The sequence below is a fragment of the Carassius carassius genome, chromosome 31 (genome assembly GCF_963082965.1).
Source record: "Carassius carassius chromosome 31, fCarCar2.1, whole genome shotgun sequence".
Taxonomy (NCBI): domain Eukaryota; kingdom Metazoa; phylum Chordata; class Actinopteri; order Cypriniformes; family Cyprinidae; genus Carassius; species Carassius carassius.
In genome coordinates this window covers 3,555,901-3,573,083 of record NC_081785.1, presented here as the reverse complement: position 1 = coordinate 3,573,083, position 17,183 = coordinate 3,555,901, and the positions used below count along the sequence as shown (strand labels likewise).

Sequence of the window (17,183 nt, the reverse complement as noted above, 5' to 3'; positions counted from 1 at the left end):
AGAAATGTCCTTGCAAGAGAGTGTGCTTAAAGGTCCCGTTCTTCGTGATCCCATGTTTTAAACTTAAGTTAGTGTGTAATGATGTTGGTAGAGTATAAATAATATCTGTTAATTCTAAAGCTCAAAGTTCAATGCCAAGCGAGATATTTTATTTAACAGAGTTCGCCTACAAAAAACGACCCGTTTGGACTACATCCCTCTACTTCCTGCAGTAATGACATCACTAAAACAGTGTTTTGACTAACCTCCACCCACAGGAATACACAAAAAGGGGGCGCGGTCTTGTTGCGCTCCGACAAAGAAGAGGATGAGCTGCATTTGTGTTTGTCGCCATGTCGTCGAAACTCTGTTATTTTCATCTCTGAGTCCAATCATCTTTGTTTGGCCTTCTCAGGGACGCTGTACTTAGAGATCAATGGTTACAATTTATGTTTAACTCGGTTCCCGAAAATTATAGTCCACATGTAAAACTATGTGCAGCACATTTTCCTGAGGACAGCTTCCTCAATCTCAATCAGTTTAATGCTGGATTTGCACAAAGATTATTCCTGAAAGATGGAGCAGTTCCCTCTTTGTCTGGAGAAGGCGTTGTTTATGGACCACAACCGGTAAGTGTATTTTATTATTTAAGTTGTTGCGTTTAACAGTTTCTGTAACTTATTACACAAAGGGCAACGCTGTTTAGATTTGTTAACTAGATGTTAGGGCTGTGCAAAAAAAAAACAAATGCGATTTTCATGCGCATCTCGTCAGTAAAAACGCTCCTGTGATTATAAGTCCAGCAGAACTCGTTACGTATTTCTGAAGGAGGGATATTTATGGTATATAATATTTTTTATGTAAGATACATTTTTAACTAATCATTTGTGATGTTGTTTAATTTATGTTAACATACATCCCATCATTTAGTCAGATGTTAGAGTTGGAAATCCATTTTATAATTTGGATTTTTTTAATATATATATATATATATTTTTTCTTTTTCTCTAGCCACCTCTTGGCACTCCACCCCAAGGGGGATGATTTCATTACAATATTAAGAATTACAAATGAATCATTTGTTCCAGGCTAAATGTTCCATGTTTCTGTCACCTTAGGGGAAAAAGGAGTTGATATTGATATGAGCGCTACACACACAAACACACACACACAGGAACAGGAGCAGGAACCTGTCAGCCCAGTACAGGGATGTCTCTTTGTCACCATGTGGTCAAGGCTTGCTGGAACTGCGCCACATATCTTAATCTAACAGATCAGAGAGCTCATGCGAGCCCTGATGGCTGAACATTTGGGTGTCTTTTCATTTTGAGGATTAGGCTTTTTTTAGGACACGATTTATTCGATTGAACATGCAATTTCCCAAGACAATGGGGGTTGAGTGGAAGCCATGTCAGTGCAGATGACCCTGCATGACACGACTCATGTACCTTCACTAATGTCATTATTGGCGAGCAGCTTTGATGGAATATGTTGACTGAGGAGCAGAGAAATCTCAAAATCTGCGACTAATATTACTGACAGTATTAAATGATACACTAATAATTAATTGAAGAATCAGCTAGATGTTTTCTAAAGAAAATGTGAGTGAATTTATGATATGAAGTGGGAACTTGCCCTTGCGATTTTCTAGGGGGCTGCTAGGGTATTCTGGGTGGTTGCTAAGTTGTTCTGGGTCAGTACTAAGGCAGATCTGGGTAGTTAAGTATTTTCTAGGTGGCTGTTAGGGTGTTTGCAGCTTTCTAGGTGCTTGTGTGTGGCTCAGGTGTTGTGGTGTTTGCTAGGGGTTTTCTGGGCGTTTCTTGGTAGTTGCTAATGTTTTCTATACAGTTACAAAGGTGATCTTGGTAGTTGTTAAGGTGTTTTTGGGTAGTTGGTAGTTCTGGATGGTTGCTAGGGTTTTTCTGGGTATTTCTGGGTAGTTGCTAAAGTTGCAAAGGTATTAGTTACTTGTGTGTTCTGGGTGGTTAATAATAGGTATCTAAGGTGTTGTGAATGATAGCTATGGTGTTTTTGATGGTTGGTAGGTTTTTTGGGGGTGTTTCTGGGTAGTTGGCGTGGTGTTAGGGTTGTTAATAAGAGGTTTCTGATAGAAATGCATGATCGACTGGCCAGGGACCGGAAATAACCTGTTTTCTGCATGATCGTCCTGGACCAGCCGGTCAATCTACCAATTCTGAGTCGGTTCATTTTAGCATCACACCTAGGCTCACATCCGCATGTAAACATGCATTCACCCTGGAAATTCTTCACTGTGAATGAAGAAGACGAACAGTTTGCAATTTGTTATATTTGTAGGGCCAAAATAAACTATTTGGGAACCACAGGGCTCGATTAACGCTTGTCTGGGACAAGACGTTTTTTTTAAAGGGCAAGTGAGAGAGAATTTTACTTGTTAAAACGTCAAATAACTACTGAAACTTGGCCACAAAAAATGTTCACGTGAGAATTATTATTGATTTTATTGCATTGCTATGTAAACGGCAACTGATAATATATTTATGTCATTCCAGATGAGGCTCGCACAGCCCGAGTGAGAGAGAGACTCCTGTAGAAATCAAAACAAATGAGAGCAACAGCTCACAGAAAATTAAAGATACATACTGTGGTAGAAAAAAAAACAATATTTATAATATATGATATAGGTAAGGAACAATACACGTACTGTATATCAACACAATTACAATGTGATACTGATTTTATACAACAGTAGTTTAATAAACAAAAAGTTTATATTAAGTGACTTACATTAAAAAAAAAAAAAAAAAAAAAAAAGGGAAATCGGTATCAGCCAAGAAAATTGCAAATGGTCTATCTGATGTTCTGGATGATTGCTAGGGTGTTCTGTGTTGTTACTAAGTAGTTCTGGTTGGTTACTGGGTTTTCTAGGTTGTTGTCTATGATAAATATAGATAGGTCTGTAGGTATGTGGCACATCTTCAGCATTAAGTTGAGCAAACAAACTACAAAAAGTAGTTTGAAGCAATAATTGTTCATCCTCCTCTAACCCCCTGTGTGTTTCCTTAGTGTAGCATTACACAGACATGGGCAGCCAATGTAGTCTAGTGTTTTTGTAGTTAAAGGCAGATAATAGGCTCTCAGAGTGTCAGTTCCCGGACTGATGTCCTATTCAGCATCAGTCAGCCTCCTTGATTTATCTTTGAAAGACATCTGAGAACTGGACAGGTTGATTGACCGCTCTCTCTCTATCTCTCCGTGCATATGTGCATGCATGTGTGAGAAAAAAAGGAGGGATGAGACAGGGGCTGGGTTGGGTGGAGACAGTGTGAGGTTGCACTACTTATGCGGTCTATTGTCCTCTGCCTGGAGTGGAAACATATCGGCATAAATGCAGCTTCATCTCCCTTTAAACTGGCTCATCCGATTCTCAGAGCATCTAAAAAATTATTATAATTTCAGAATAGGCATGCAGTGGGTCCTCCACAGAGCAGCTCTTTGTTCTCTGGTTTTGGGTTTACAAATATTTGCATTAATTTAATCTCACAGTTTTAATCCAGTTGACACAGTTGGATGGCTTGATTGTCTCTCCATTGCTTTTGTTTGACAGCTTGTTAGCTTTGTTTTTGTCTGTTGATGCATGAGTATTTGCTCTTCACATGCATAGCAGTAAAGCTCATTAGTGAGACTTTGTCACTGCGCTCTCCAGCCAAGAAATATGTTGATTACAGTATCTCATGTGGAATCAAGTGTCAGAGATTTACTGTATGTGGTTAATGAGGGAAAAGTACTTTTTATGTAATCTTCCTGAATGCAGATTTAGATTATAACCAAACGCAGACTTTTAAAGGAATTATTCACCCAAAAATGAAGATTATGAACATTGTATTGCTTTAATTGCATTTGTCCCCATTGTTGAGCTTCATAGATGCTATGAATTGTCCTTGTATTCAAAAGATCCTCATAAATATTGTTAAAATGTTCTCTTTATACTGTATGTTTCACAGAACAATAGATAGCATATGGCCTTGAAACGACATGAGGGTGAGTAAAAAATAATAGAGCTGTCATATTTGCTGAAATATTTATTTAAAGAGTTCTTTTAACAATTAATGCAATTCACATTTTCCCAAAAGCATGTTTTCTATTCTAAATAAGCATAATACGAAAAGTCTCTTCAAATACTTACAGTTTACTTCTATTGAAACTGTTTTGCAGGATTCAAGGGCATAAATGTCTTAAGCATTCCTAAATAAAGCCTGGGCACCTTGAGGACAGAAGCATCCCATTATAAGGGAGCAAATGAAAATAACATCATCATATGATGCAGGAGTAAGTGCTAGCACATGATTTTGATGACATTTATAACATTCCCAGAGCTGCTGCAGAAGCAAAAGTAGTTTGTCACTGCCGTGCACTGTTAAGTATTTCGCCTTAACATGCTTTTGTGACCTTGTAAGATTCTACAAAATGTCTTTTTGTAAATTTTTCTTTAAAAAAAATTCTCTGCCATGTACTGAGGGTGTTTTTGTTAGGTCTTTCTGTTTTGTATCTCACCCAGCAAATTTAAAAGGTTGGACTAACATTAGCAGAATGGTTTTAATCGAAAAGTATGGAGCTTTGGTCAGCAATATCCTTCTACTCTTCTCTTTAAAGCCAAGTGTGCTTCTTTGAATCTGGAACACTGCTGATCATGCATAAAGGGTAGATAAATTGTGCGTCATAGTGGTTTTTATGTAAACGGTCAGCAAATGAAAAATGCAGAATGGGTTCCAGCCCGTGGAAGGTCTGATTGCCATCCCTGATGAGAGAACCGTCTGCCTTTAGAATGCGTTCTTCTTTGGTTTGGTTTCTCAGTTGCAATGATCATTCGACTTTATCTTGTGGGTTCCCCTCATGCCGCAGAGGCATTCCGTCTGCTTCTGCCATTAAATGCCGGGCTTCCAACAGGATCATAGCGTAGCCAAGCATTAGATTGAATGTTGTGCTTAGCTAAGCGCTTCCAGTCATCTCTGAAGGAGAAATAAACCAACCCTTTTTATCATCTTGGAAACGAGCTTCAAACTAATTTCTTTCAACTCTCATCCACTTGATCACAATCTTCCTACATCATCAAGAGCAAATTAGCTTAATAATTCATAAACTGCATCAGTGCAATCAAAGATTTGTGCAATGCTTGTGTTCTGGGTTAATTTCTGCTTTTTATTGTGCCTTTTTATTTATTTTTTATTTTTTAAGTAAAAAAATAGGAAAAGTAGATTTCTTTTTACTTGGTCAAAAGTTTGGGGCTGGTATGAAATGTTATTAATTATTTTATTTTTTTTATTTTTTTGAGAGAAGTCTTTTAAGATCACGAAAGAGGCATCTATTTTAACAAAAATAAAATGTTTTCTATTTAAAAGTTTTCAATTTTTTTCTAAACTGAATTTTCAGCATCATTGCTCCAGTCTTCAGTGTCACATGATCAATCTAAAATCATTCTAATATGCTGATTTGCTTCTCAAGTAATGTTTCTCATTATTATTAAGGAATGCAGTTGTGTCAATTAGTGTTTTTGTGAAAAAAACTCGTTGATGAATAGAAAGACCAAATGAATAACATTACCTATTGGAAATAAATAAATAAAAATCTCTTTACTGTAACTTTTGTTCAAATAATGCATCCTTGCTGAATAAAAAAAGTACTAATTTGATGCTAAATGATGCTAGAGTGTTATAGTCAGTGACCAGGGTGTTGACATGGGGTTGCTAGGGCATTCTAGCTTATTGGCAGGTGGCTGATATGGTGTTTTGGACAATACTTAAAATCCTAATAGCCAAAATTGAGGTATATAGTATTAATTATATCTAAAAGAAAAATGGTATGAGAACAAGATTGCATTTGGTTTTTAGGCCTCTGGTCTTAGGTGGAGCGATCAGAAAGCTCTTTCTGTAAAAGCCGATAAATAAAAGACCCTCCAGCAAAACTAAGAGCAATTCCAGGGAACGGCAAAGACAGAGTGAATATTGCATTTACAAGGCTGGCTACGTGTATACAAGGAGGTTTTTGTGCAGTTGTGGTAGGGGTAGAACAGACCTGATGATGTTCATAATTAGGATATGAGATCCAGAAAAAATAAATAAAAATGGAGTGATGGTTTTTGTTTTGATTCTGCTGGGACAGATAAGAGAGCTCTCGCACAAAACAATTAGACGCTGCTTGTTGAGTTTTTTTTATGTTTGGACATGGTGAAATAGTTCAGATAATCAAACAGGCCTAAACAAACATGCCCTCTTTACACTAGTGCTCAGGAAGATGCTAATAGGAAATTCCAATAAAGCTGTTCGGTAGGGGCTATTTTTGAGGAATGTTCTACAAAACAATCAGATCACTAAATATTAGTTCATAAATAATAGTACATAGAAAGCTGCATCTTTTCCATGTGAAAAATAATCACATTCTCACCTGTTTTCACAACAGCAGTGATACTGTCCAAAAAAATACAGTAAAGCATTTCTATTTACACTAATCGCTTTCACAGGCAATTCTTTGTAACGGCTCTGCCAGATCCTACCGGATCCAGTTACACAGACTTTATAAACTGTGAAATTCCTGAATTTTCTGATAAAGGCAGGTGCTGATGCTTCCAATGATGATAAGCTAAGATCTCAGTGTAATTATCTGCAATACTAAACAAAAGATTGGACTTCAACATATACATTTTCAACATATATGAACATAGTACAAAAGTTGGCCAATAAAGAAAGACACTAATGAAAGACATTGGTCAATATCTGAGAAATCCATCATTTATATCTGCTTACACTCAAGGGTAAACATGCACACTGAGAATTATTCTTGTGTTTACTACATCTGACCTCTCACCCCATCCAATCACCTTGTGACCTCTCAACGCTCTGCTTTAAAGTCATTGATTGACACCTAGTGTTAATAAATCAGATTCCAGCCTTCTAATAACAAATTTCCATGCTGGCCAAGCATTAGTTATAGATATCAGTGAACCATTATGTAAAAATCTACACCATACATAATGTAAGATAGATCTTTATTTCCTGTTAAGCATCTTGAATAAATATACAGAAAAAACTGTGATGCATGTGCTCTGCTGTAAGTTGTACAAGCATTCTAGAAAAGACAAAGTGATTCACGTTTTGTTCATGAATATTAGCCTTTGTATGATTTGTATTTATGCCAAATTAAAGCGTTTAAGTCTGTCTGGAAAATACTGTGGCATATTTAAACAAAGGCTTTAAATCTACATTAGTAGCCTATAATCACACATTACTCATACTTATTTACAGAGTAAACACGCCATCTGGTGGTTTCGCAGTGCATGACTCTTTCAAATACTGTACTAAATAGATTTGGAATGAAATCTATTACTTAGATGACTTCTGCTTGCATTATCCCATGAAAACGTTTTCCTCCATGGAAAAAAAACATAACAATACTGAGGTTTTGTATTGTTTCTACTGTCTAAAATATTTTCAAGATCCTCAGCATATATATATATATATATATATATATATATATATATAGCCTACTGTATAATATCATGTTAATTTGAATGTCTGTTTAGCTATAGTAGAATTTATATGTTTATATTTATATAGTATTGTTTGTATTTATAATTTTAAATTAAATATATTTTGGTTAAAAAAATATATTTTGAATTATACATGAATATAAATAAAATATAAATATCTAAAAAATAGTAATTTCTTACATCGGAAAGATATTCATTAACTTTCCTCTCTTGTTGCTTCATGCATAAAATGTAACATTTATAATTGATTTAAGGATTGCTCCGATTCCCATGCAATATTTAATCATTACACAGAATGACCTGCTGATAAAGAGAGTTCAATTATTATCTAATGATTAATAAGGTAAAATGTATGTTTGTAACTTCATAGTTCACTCATGAAGAGCTAAAGATCTGCATTTGTAGAAACAAATTGAACCCAACATGATTTTTCTAAACAAATTTTGCCTTTCAAAAGTACAAGTTGAATCAACATTATGTAAATATAACCATACTAATATGAATTCATGACCTACACACTTACAGTACCAGTAAAACTTCTGGATACACTTGACTGAATGTTTCTCTTGATCTTCAAATTTTCTTGATTTAAAGGCATCGTGAAATAAGTTTCTTTATAAATTGTGCGTATAAATTTGTTTATATGTCAATATTATTATTAAGTTCCAGCATTCCCTTGAACCTACACTGGATAAGCACTTTGGACAATGAATGTGTGATAAATGTTTTATATATATATATATATATATATTTATTTATATTAATTTTTTTTTTCTTTGCTGGATCACCATATAGTAAAGCAAGAGCAGAGGCCTGTACCATGAGGTCAGTTTAGCTGGCCAGGTACAGTAAGTTTCAGGTTTCTTTTTTGCCCCATCTCTGAGTTTAAGGTAGGCTACCATCAAAGTAGCTCAGCGTTCATTATAAAATAACTTACGCACCATGGATAACCTGCTCTGGGGCAGGTCATGTTCTGGTATAGAGATCCCCAGCTTCTCTTGCTTCAAATTAAAGAACACTAAAAAAATGCATTTTCTAACTTTTAGATGAGTGTTTATTATTATTATTATTATTATTATTATATATGATTTATATAAATATAATACCCTTAATTTATTACACTAGTCAGTTTAGTTTAATTATAATCATTAAGCTTTCATTTTAAATGAATATAAAGATAAAAAGATATGCAATATAAATGATGTGGCAAGCTGTCCTCTTTCGTGGATAGATCATTTCGTCTTGCTTTGTAAATGTGTTTAAATTCCTCATATTTTTTAATCTTTTAATCTTTGGTAGTGAATCGCACTGACTCTCTCGCAAGAAGTGAATCAGAGTTTCCAGGCATATGATTGGCTGTTGATGTCACCCTTCATAAACTCAGGATCAAAGCCTGATTTTGAGAGAGAAAGTTGATATTGATGATGATGGTGATGATGATAATCCTGTAACCCAAAGTTTGTTCAGTCACCATCATGGTACAAGCTCACGTTTTCAAGTGTACAGCATGCATGGGAACTCCTTTGATACTGTTTAAATGAATTTGCTTCACATGAGTAAGCAGAGTCAGAGCCCTTTGTAAAGGGTTGTGAATTTAAACAAACTACAATGTTATTTTGTTATATTTGTGCGATATTTTTTTTTTAACACAACACTGTTCCAATACTGCAATTTGTGTTAATTAATCGCTTTTGACTATTGCACTAGGCCTACCTATAATGTGGGAAAAAAAATTAATAGCCTAAAGGAATGAATAAACTTTCATACATTAGGTGTGTCCACTACAAAAACAGTCATGTAATGCCAGTTACCATGCAATCCAACATATGTTTTGAACTATGAACAGCTCTTCCGATCCTTTTAGTTGCCAAAGCAAATTGGCTTTTTTTTCACTCTCATTCTTCTGTTATTTTGTTCAGAAAAATCCATAAAACTCATGTAGCCTAAACCAGAGGTTAAGCAACTCAAATAAACAGAGGCGCATAACCTCCAGACCATAGAAGAGCCAACAATACACAGATGATAAGAGCGTTTTAACATTGTTACAAATATTATTTAGTCTCTCCTCTCCTCTATTTCCCTATGTAAATCAGGCCATGTGGTTGTATCACGTGGGTGCGGTCTCTTCTCAGAAGTGCTGGGGATTTTCAGGCGCGTGCGTGTGTTTATTTATGAGCTCCACCCGGAATTCCTGTCTGTATACCTACTGCTTCTACACAACGGCAGCTGTGTGACACCTACAGCACAAATACAGGTATTTGCCTTCTTTTAGCTTCCTTTCTCATTTTCAAAACTTTCTAAGCAGCGTGAAGGTTAATAGATTTGAGTTTGGTGTTTGTGTTTGCACAGTGATGTGTGTAGCTGTTGAGTTTTGCCAATGGAAACTGAAAGTGGTCCTGTCATATTAAAATGAAAGGCATCTTGATATTTTTTTACAAATAATAATAGTAGTAGTAGAAATAATTAATTTTATCTATGGGCGCCTTACGTGACACTCAAGTAAAACTTACATGCAAATAAAATACAATCAACAATAAAATTCAAAGCCCACATTCATAGTTTTAGAACCATTAGGGAATACATAAAAATATCAACGGTATGCCTGCCTAAAAAGATGCGTCTTCATACGAAATTTGAAAGGAGGAAGAGAGTCACTATTACAAATGTCTTGTGGAAGTAAATTCTACAGATGAGGAGCAGCGTAGCGAAAAGTTCGAGATCCCATAGAGACAAACAAACGTGTACGAGGAAGAACTAAAGAGAATGTAGGCGAGATTTTAGAGTTTGAGAGGAAGTATATGTTAAAAGTAGGTCAGATAAGTAAAAAAGAGCCAGGTTATGTAATGCCTTATAAAGAAGAAGCACAGTTTTGAATTATATAGCCTACGCAGTTTAACCGAAAGCCAGTACAGTCGTTGGAGAACAGGGGATGTGTGTTCCAGGAGTTCTAATTATTCGTGCAGCTGAGTTCTGCACTAACTGTAACTTGTGTAAGTTTATCAGGAAGACCATAAAAAAGAGCATTACAGTAGTCAATACTTGGAGAGATTAGACCATGAACCATAATGGCAGCGCCATTTTAAAATATATTTCATAACAGAAATAAAGAGTTTTTACATTACCTTCACTATATGTGATAGGATTTAAGTAATAATCAGATTTATCTGATGAGATACCAGTTTTGTAGCTTTTCATATGCTCAGCATACAGTACATCTGTTTGTGAACAACTAGTCTAGTTTAAGGTACAAACACTCCAGATAAGCGACCTTGAGCTTTTAGCTTGCATAAATATGGGCCCGTATTCACAAAACATTTGATCTTACCTCTAAGAGTTGTCCTAAATAGCATTAAAAGTTTTTAGCTAAGAGTTTTCTTGTAAAATCTATTCACAAAGCTGCTGAGACACACTTTTACTAGATAGAAGTCTTAAAGGAACACTCCACCTTTTTTGAAAATAGGCTAATTTTCCAACTCCCCTAAAGTTAAACAGTTGAGTTTTACCGTTTTCAAATCCAGACCCAGAGATCAGCTGAATGGATTCGAAAACTGTAAAGCTCAACTGTTTAACTCTAGGGGAGTTGGAAAATTAGCCTATTTTCAAAAAAAGTGGAGTGTTCCTTGAAGCTAAGAATAATGGTGGGGTTGACCTTGTTGCTATGGACTAATTATGCACACAGTGATTGGCTGATAGGGGAGGGGTCTCTGTCGGTGATTTATTCATAGAAATATTGCAGAGCATGATTTTCCAACATATAAAGGTTTAAAAATAAAAATGTTGCCACATTCAAATAAAGATTTTAAAATGCAGGCTAAGTGTCACTAATTAAACAAATATATGTTCAGCTAATTGTCAGCCTCTTACATGTATGCTTCTCATAAACAATTAGTGAATATGCACATACATAAACAGCCATTTAATGAACAAAGTAGAATAATCATGGCTTATAGTAATACGTTCAAACTTAAAAATAAAATAAAATAAATTAATTAAAAAACTGGACGCAAGAGCAGCTGTTACTTCTTGCCCAAATGGTTAATGAACACAAGGATATAACCAAAGGAAAATTTAGAGTTGGGATAACCTCCAAAACCAAAGGCGATACCTTTTTAAATGGTCATTATCATCAAATGTTTCTAAAATGTTAATATTCACAGGCAGACTGACGGCAACAGACATTTTAGGATAGTTTGTGGTTTGATCTTAGTTACTTGGGCATCCTCTTCACTACTCCTAACCTTTCACAGGTTTAGAAGCTAGTTTTAGAACTAAAACACTTTGTGAAATACTCTAGGATTGACATGCCCATTATTTTTTAAGATTTTCTCCTAAATCTGCGAGTTATGAGCTACTTTTGGTCTTAAGATGTTTTTTGAATACGGGCCCAGGTGTGTACCAACAATTTTTGAAAGAAAGATAGAGTTTAGCTGTACTTTTGCTAGTTTTAAAACACATGCCTTCATGTGAGTCACAGGCCCAGTGAAATCCACAGGCCTTAATTCATGTTTTACCTTTCAGTAAATTGTGAATCAGTATTACATAAACATTACCATGTTAACATGAATCAGTGATATACATTCTTCTTACATTAGCCTCTGAATATGCTTGACTAAATGTTTCTCTTGATCTTCAAATCAATCTTCATATTGACTTTTGAAAGAAAGATTGTTACTCTTGCTAGATTTAAACATGTCTTCATGTGATTCAAAGTCCCAGTGAAACTACTGACGAGTCTAAACTTGCAGTGTTCAAGTGGCAACTGAATGCAGATAAACTCTTGCTACAGGGGAATAGTTTAGATTGATCTGAGGTTGTAGAGATGTATGCTTATGTGCAACTATTCAGTGTGAAAATTTGTACAAATACTCCACATTCTTACTTTAAAAGCCAAAACATGTTAGTCGTGTAAGTTATAATGCACCATTTCAAAGGAACTTTATTTTATTTAACATGCATCTCTGTTAAGAGTGTGCATTTATTACTATTCACAGAGTTTTATAATAATACTGCATTATCTGCTATTGTAATAATCATGCATCCCCTCTGGCTCACCATTCATACAGTGCAATGGGTGTGGTGGGAGGTTTTACGGACGAGTGAGTCATAGAAATATGGAAGCATGTAATGTACTCCAGGGAACCAGTAATAAACTTTACATCATTTTAAACAAACATTGACCAAATTTATTGGCGTTTTCAAAAACTTCTTAACTTTTATCACTTAAATGCCTAATTAACCTTAGTTTAAATGTTAGAGACTACGAAAGTTATGTTTTAGTGAAAAGATTACCCTTGTGCATTCAGGATTGTGAATGTGCTTAATTTAATTAATTCACCCAAAAATGAAAATTTGTTGAAAATGTTCTTACCTTCAGGGCATCCAAAATTTAAATGAGTTTGGTTCTTCATCAGAATATATTTGGAGAAATATAGCATTATATCACTTGCTTACCTACTGGTCATCTGCAGTGAATGGGTTCCATCAGAATGCAAGTCCAAAAAGTCACAAGACTCCAGTCCACAAGTTAACATCTACTGAAGTGAAAAGCTGCATGTTTGTAATAAATTTTTCATTAGCATGTTTTTAAATTCAAACTGTAAGTTCTGGCCAAAATTTGTTACAAAAGAGTCATTACAAGATGTTAATAGAGTTGTCTGGATTACATGTGGATTTTTGTGATGCTTTTTATCAACTGTTTGGACTCTCATTCTGACGGCACCCATTCACTGCAGAGGATCCATTGATATAAACTGATATAATCCAACTGATATAATGCTACATTTCTCCAAATCTGTTCTGATGAAGAAATAAACTCATCTACATCTTGGATGGCCTGAGGGTGAGTACATTTTCAATTTAATTTAATAAAATAAAATTTTAATTACAATTTTTTTTTATCTGCTAACAGTATAGCAAGGCAAGTGCATAATTATTTGTTTTTCCAAAATTAATAATATCTTCTCTCTGTGTGAATTTCAGATATCATGGATGTAAGTACATTTTATCACTTCAATAATTCTATTTATCTTATTTAGCACAACAAATTCCATGTTATAATTTCCATTATGTTCCGTTTTAGCTTTCAGATGCCCTTGACTTCCCACAACAAAATATTCAGCAGGCAGGAGGCCCAGTATGGCCCGGCCAACCAGCCAACCCCACCTGGCCTGGTCAGCCCGCTAACCCCACCTGGCCTGGTCAGCCCGCTAACCCCACCTGGCCTGGTCAGCCCGCTAACCCCACCTGGCCTGGTCAGCCCGCTAACCCCACCTGGCCTGGTCAGCCCGCTAACCCCAACTTGCCTGCACAGCCCGCTAACCCCACCTGGCCTGGTCAGCCCGCTAACCCCACCTGGCCTGGTCAGCCCGCTAACCCCACCTGGCCTGGTCAGCCAAACCAACCGGTCTGGCCAGGGCAGCCTGGGCAGCCTACAGCTCCTGGGTGGCCTGGACCTGCACCACAAACCGGCCCTTATGGTGCTCCTGGTGAAGCTCCAAGAGATGTTTTCACTTTCCTTGGATTTGTACAACCATCATAGAGTTTGTTCTTTGGTCTATATTTTGGATATTTTTTAAGTGTTACATACGATATAGTGGTTCTTGGTTTCTGCTCTTTTACTAAGTATTTACATTTTTTTGCAAGACTGTGCCATTTGACCTCCCACTGCAAAGTGGAGTCTATAACAAGATGCTCATCACCATCGTTGGAGAGGTCAAACCCAATGCTAATAAGTAAGAACAACAACAACAACACATACATACATACAGTATATACAACAGTTTAGCAATGATCTGTCATTGATGATAGAGTATATAAACTATTTAATATTTAAGTCTAAATTTAAGATTTATATGTTGAATTCCATATAGAATTTCCATCCATTACACAGCTTTAACATAAACTAATAAACTTAAAGGAGCCATGTGGAGGTTTTTACTTAAAAAAAATCTTTAAGATAGAGTTTTCATTTGTACATGTATGAGCCAACCATGATGTAAAAAAAAGAATGACACCTCGACTGTCCACCACGGTTGCCTCTATCAGCCTGTAGGCTCAATTGTGTGTGGAGGAGTTGTGCCCGAATTGGCGCAAAAATTCACAAAATGTGACGTCTTGCGCACTCTTGTCTACTTGGGCTTACCACCGAACGGCACGCCAGCCATTATAGTAAGCAGCGGCAATAGTGTTTTCAAATGGACTCCGCGGATGGAAAGAAGCGACCAGCCTCCAGCACAATTCAGACACCCACGGACACTCCTCGTAAGTAAAAAAAAAAAGAGCGTGCGCACTGAGAACGATCATGAGACTGACTGCAGTTCCTCTAACGGCCACTAGTGTCAGTAACGGTTAGAAATTTCAGAACCTACGCAATGCTCCTTTAAAGTGAAGCATATACGTCAGTCATACACAAACGAAATGCACTGGTTTGTTATTAACTATTTAATTGTATTTAAATATTTTTTTCAAAATGCATTTATTCAAATGGCTTAGATCAGCATAAATCTTTTACTTTAAAAAAACTTACACTCATTGAGTTCGAAAGTATGAAAACTGTTCAAATATGGCTAGCTGTGGAACAAAAAATATACACTTATGAGATTGAAACAAGTTGAGTTTGATGATGATAAATATATCAACCTGTTTTTTGTGTTTTTAAAACACATTAGTACAATTATTAGTACTAATACTACTGTTACTTAGTACTAATGCGACTAATAATTATCATCAGTACTGATAATAATTAGTATTATTAGTAATATTCATAATAATACAACTAAAAATTATTATTAGAACTAATACAGAAATCTTATGTATGACAAATATGCATAACATTAAGTTGATTAATTTATGTTAAAACTGCGTAATCTGTCTGGATGGAAATGTTATATGCGGTTAAACATTTTGTGACGTTCCTGTGTATTCTTATGTTCTCTTCCCCAATTAGTTTCACCATTAATTTAAAGAGAGGCAACGACATTGCGTTTCATCTAAACCCCCGGTTCAATGAAGGTGGAAGGCAAGCGATTGTTCGAAACAGCTTGATTGGAAACCAGTGGGGCAGAGAAGAGCGCGAGGTCCCATCCTTCCCGTTTGTGCCAGGAAAGCCTTTTGAGGTGAGCATGGCATCAAACAATTTTGTTTCTTTTTCATCTCAGTGGTTTTATTTTGAACAAATGTCTTAAATATTTACTGTCGGGCCCTCATTGTGTTTAAAGACATCAGAGTGTGTGACGTGGCATTCAGCCAAGTATGGTGACCCATACTCAGAATTTGTGCTCTGCATTTAACCCATCCGAAGTGCACACACACAGAGCAGTGAACACACACACACACTGTGAACACACACCCGGAGCAGTGGGCAGCCATTTATGCTGCGGCGCCCGGGGAGCAGTTGGGGGTTCGATGCCTTGCTCAAGGGCACCTAAGTCGTGGTATTGAAGGTGGAGAGAGAACTGTACATGCACTCCCCCCACCCACAATTCCTGCCGGCCCGGGACTCGAACTCAAAACCTTTCGATTGGGAGTCCGACTCTCTAACCATTAGGCCACGACTTCCCCGACTTAGAGAATGTCTAAGATATCAGAGAACAGATAAAAACAGATAAAGAGGTCCTGAAATAGCATCTCTTAAAATACTGCAACAAAAAAGAAAAAGAATTTGTTTTGTCCTGCCATGTTTGGTCAAAACTACACGTTCTGTTTCATGCTTGTTAAATTGTGACTGATTAAATTTGCTTTTAATTTCAGCTGAAGATCTTATGCACTGACACTGAATTCAAAGTGGCTGTGAACAAATCACACCTTCTGGAATACAAACATCGGATCCGTGAGCTCAACCAGATCAGAGATCTTAATATCTACAGTGATGTCAGTCTCAGCTCTGTAAATGTGGAAACGCTGCAGTGAAATCATACTAAAGATTCTGGCATAGTCAAGTCTTTTAAAAATGAAATATGCGATGATCTAACCACATGTGTAAATTACTTCACCTCCAGTAATCATCTTTTTTAATCACTATGTGTGTCAATAAGAGTTTATATTTCCTGCAAATGCAAGAGTGATATCTATTTGCAAGCAAATCCTGTTTTCCCTCAATGCTGTAGTTAGCTTTGCCACCTCTAGGTGGGCCTGTCAATATCCGAAAGGATTGGTTTGTCATAAGGTTCAATGATGGGGTTAAAGAAAAGAAATACTTTACAGAAAATTAGCAAAATTTGTTATATATTGATACATGAGATATAATGATGTTGAAGTACCATTGTTTATACACTTGCAAAGTCTGTGGTGATCAAAGTGGGGAATGTGATACTGGCCAGTCAAGAATAATGCGTAATTAGTGAGAAATTAGAACTGGAATAAAATAGGATTCTATGAATGTACATAACCTTCAATTGTAATCGGTGCCAAAGAAGGTTCTTCTTGGTTTAATGATCCCATGATTAAAGAAACAACAACAGATGTAAACACTGAGTTGTGTGCATGTAATTACATTCCTTGGTGAGATCTGTGTATTACACTTTTACTGCCAGCTCCTAATATAAATAAAATAACAGCAACATAAACTGAAGTCAAGGCAGTGTTACATTTTTAATCATGGAAACAGTCTGTCGGAGACGCCCTGAGAGAAATCTAATAGGCCTGACCTCAATTATGCAGAGGTCTATTTATATAGTGCCTCAAG

The 17,183-nt window shown here is 36.1% G+C and overlaps 1 protein-coding gene across 1 annotated transcript; it reads left to right on the top strand.

Annotated features, from left to right (window-relative positions):
* Positions 1 to 13,485: 13,485 nt before the first annotated feature.
* LOC132111891 (galectin-3-like) lies at positions 13,486 to 17,069 on the top strand. Its single transcript, XM_059519522.1, has 5 exons — positions 13,486 to 13,491; positions 13,581 to 14,024; positions 14,144 to 14,232; positions 15,447 to 15,615; positions 16,250 to 17,069. Exons 1-5 carry the CDS (start codon positions 13,486 to 13,488, stop codon positions 16,406 to 16,408), a joined length of 867 nt encoding a protein of 288 aa, XP_059375505.1. The 3' UTR covers positions 16,409 to 17,069.
* The last annotated feature ends 114 nt before the right edge of the window (positions 17,070 to 17,183 follow it).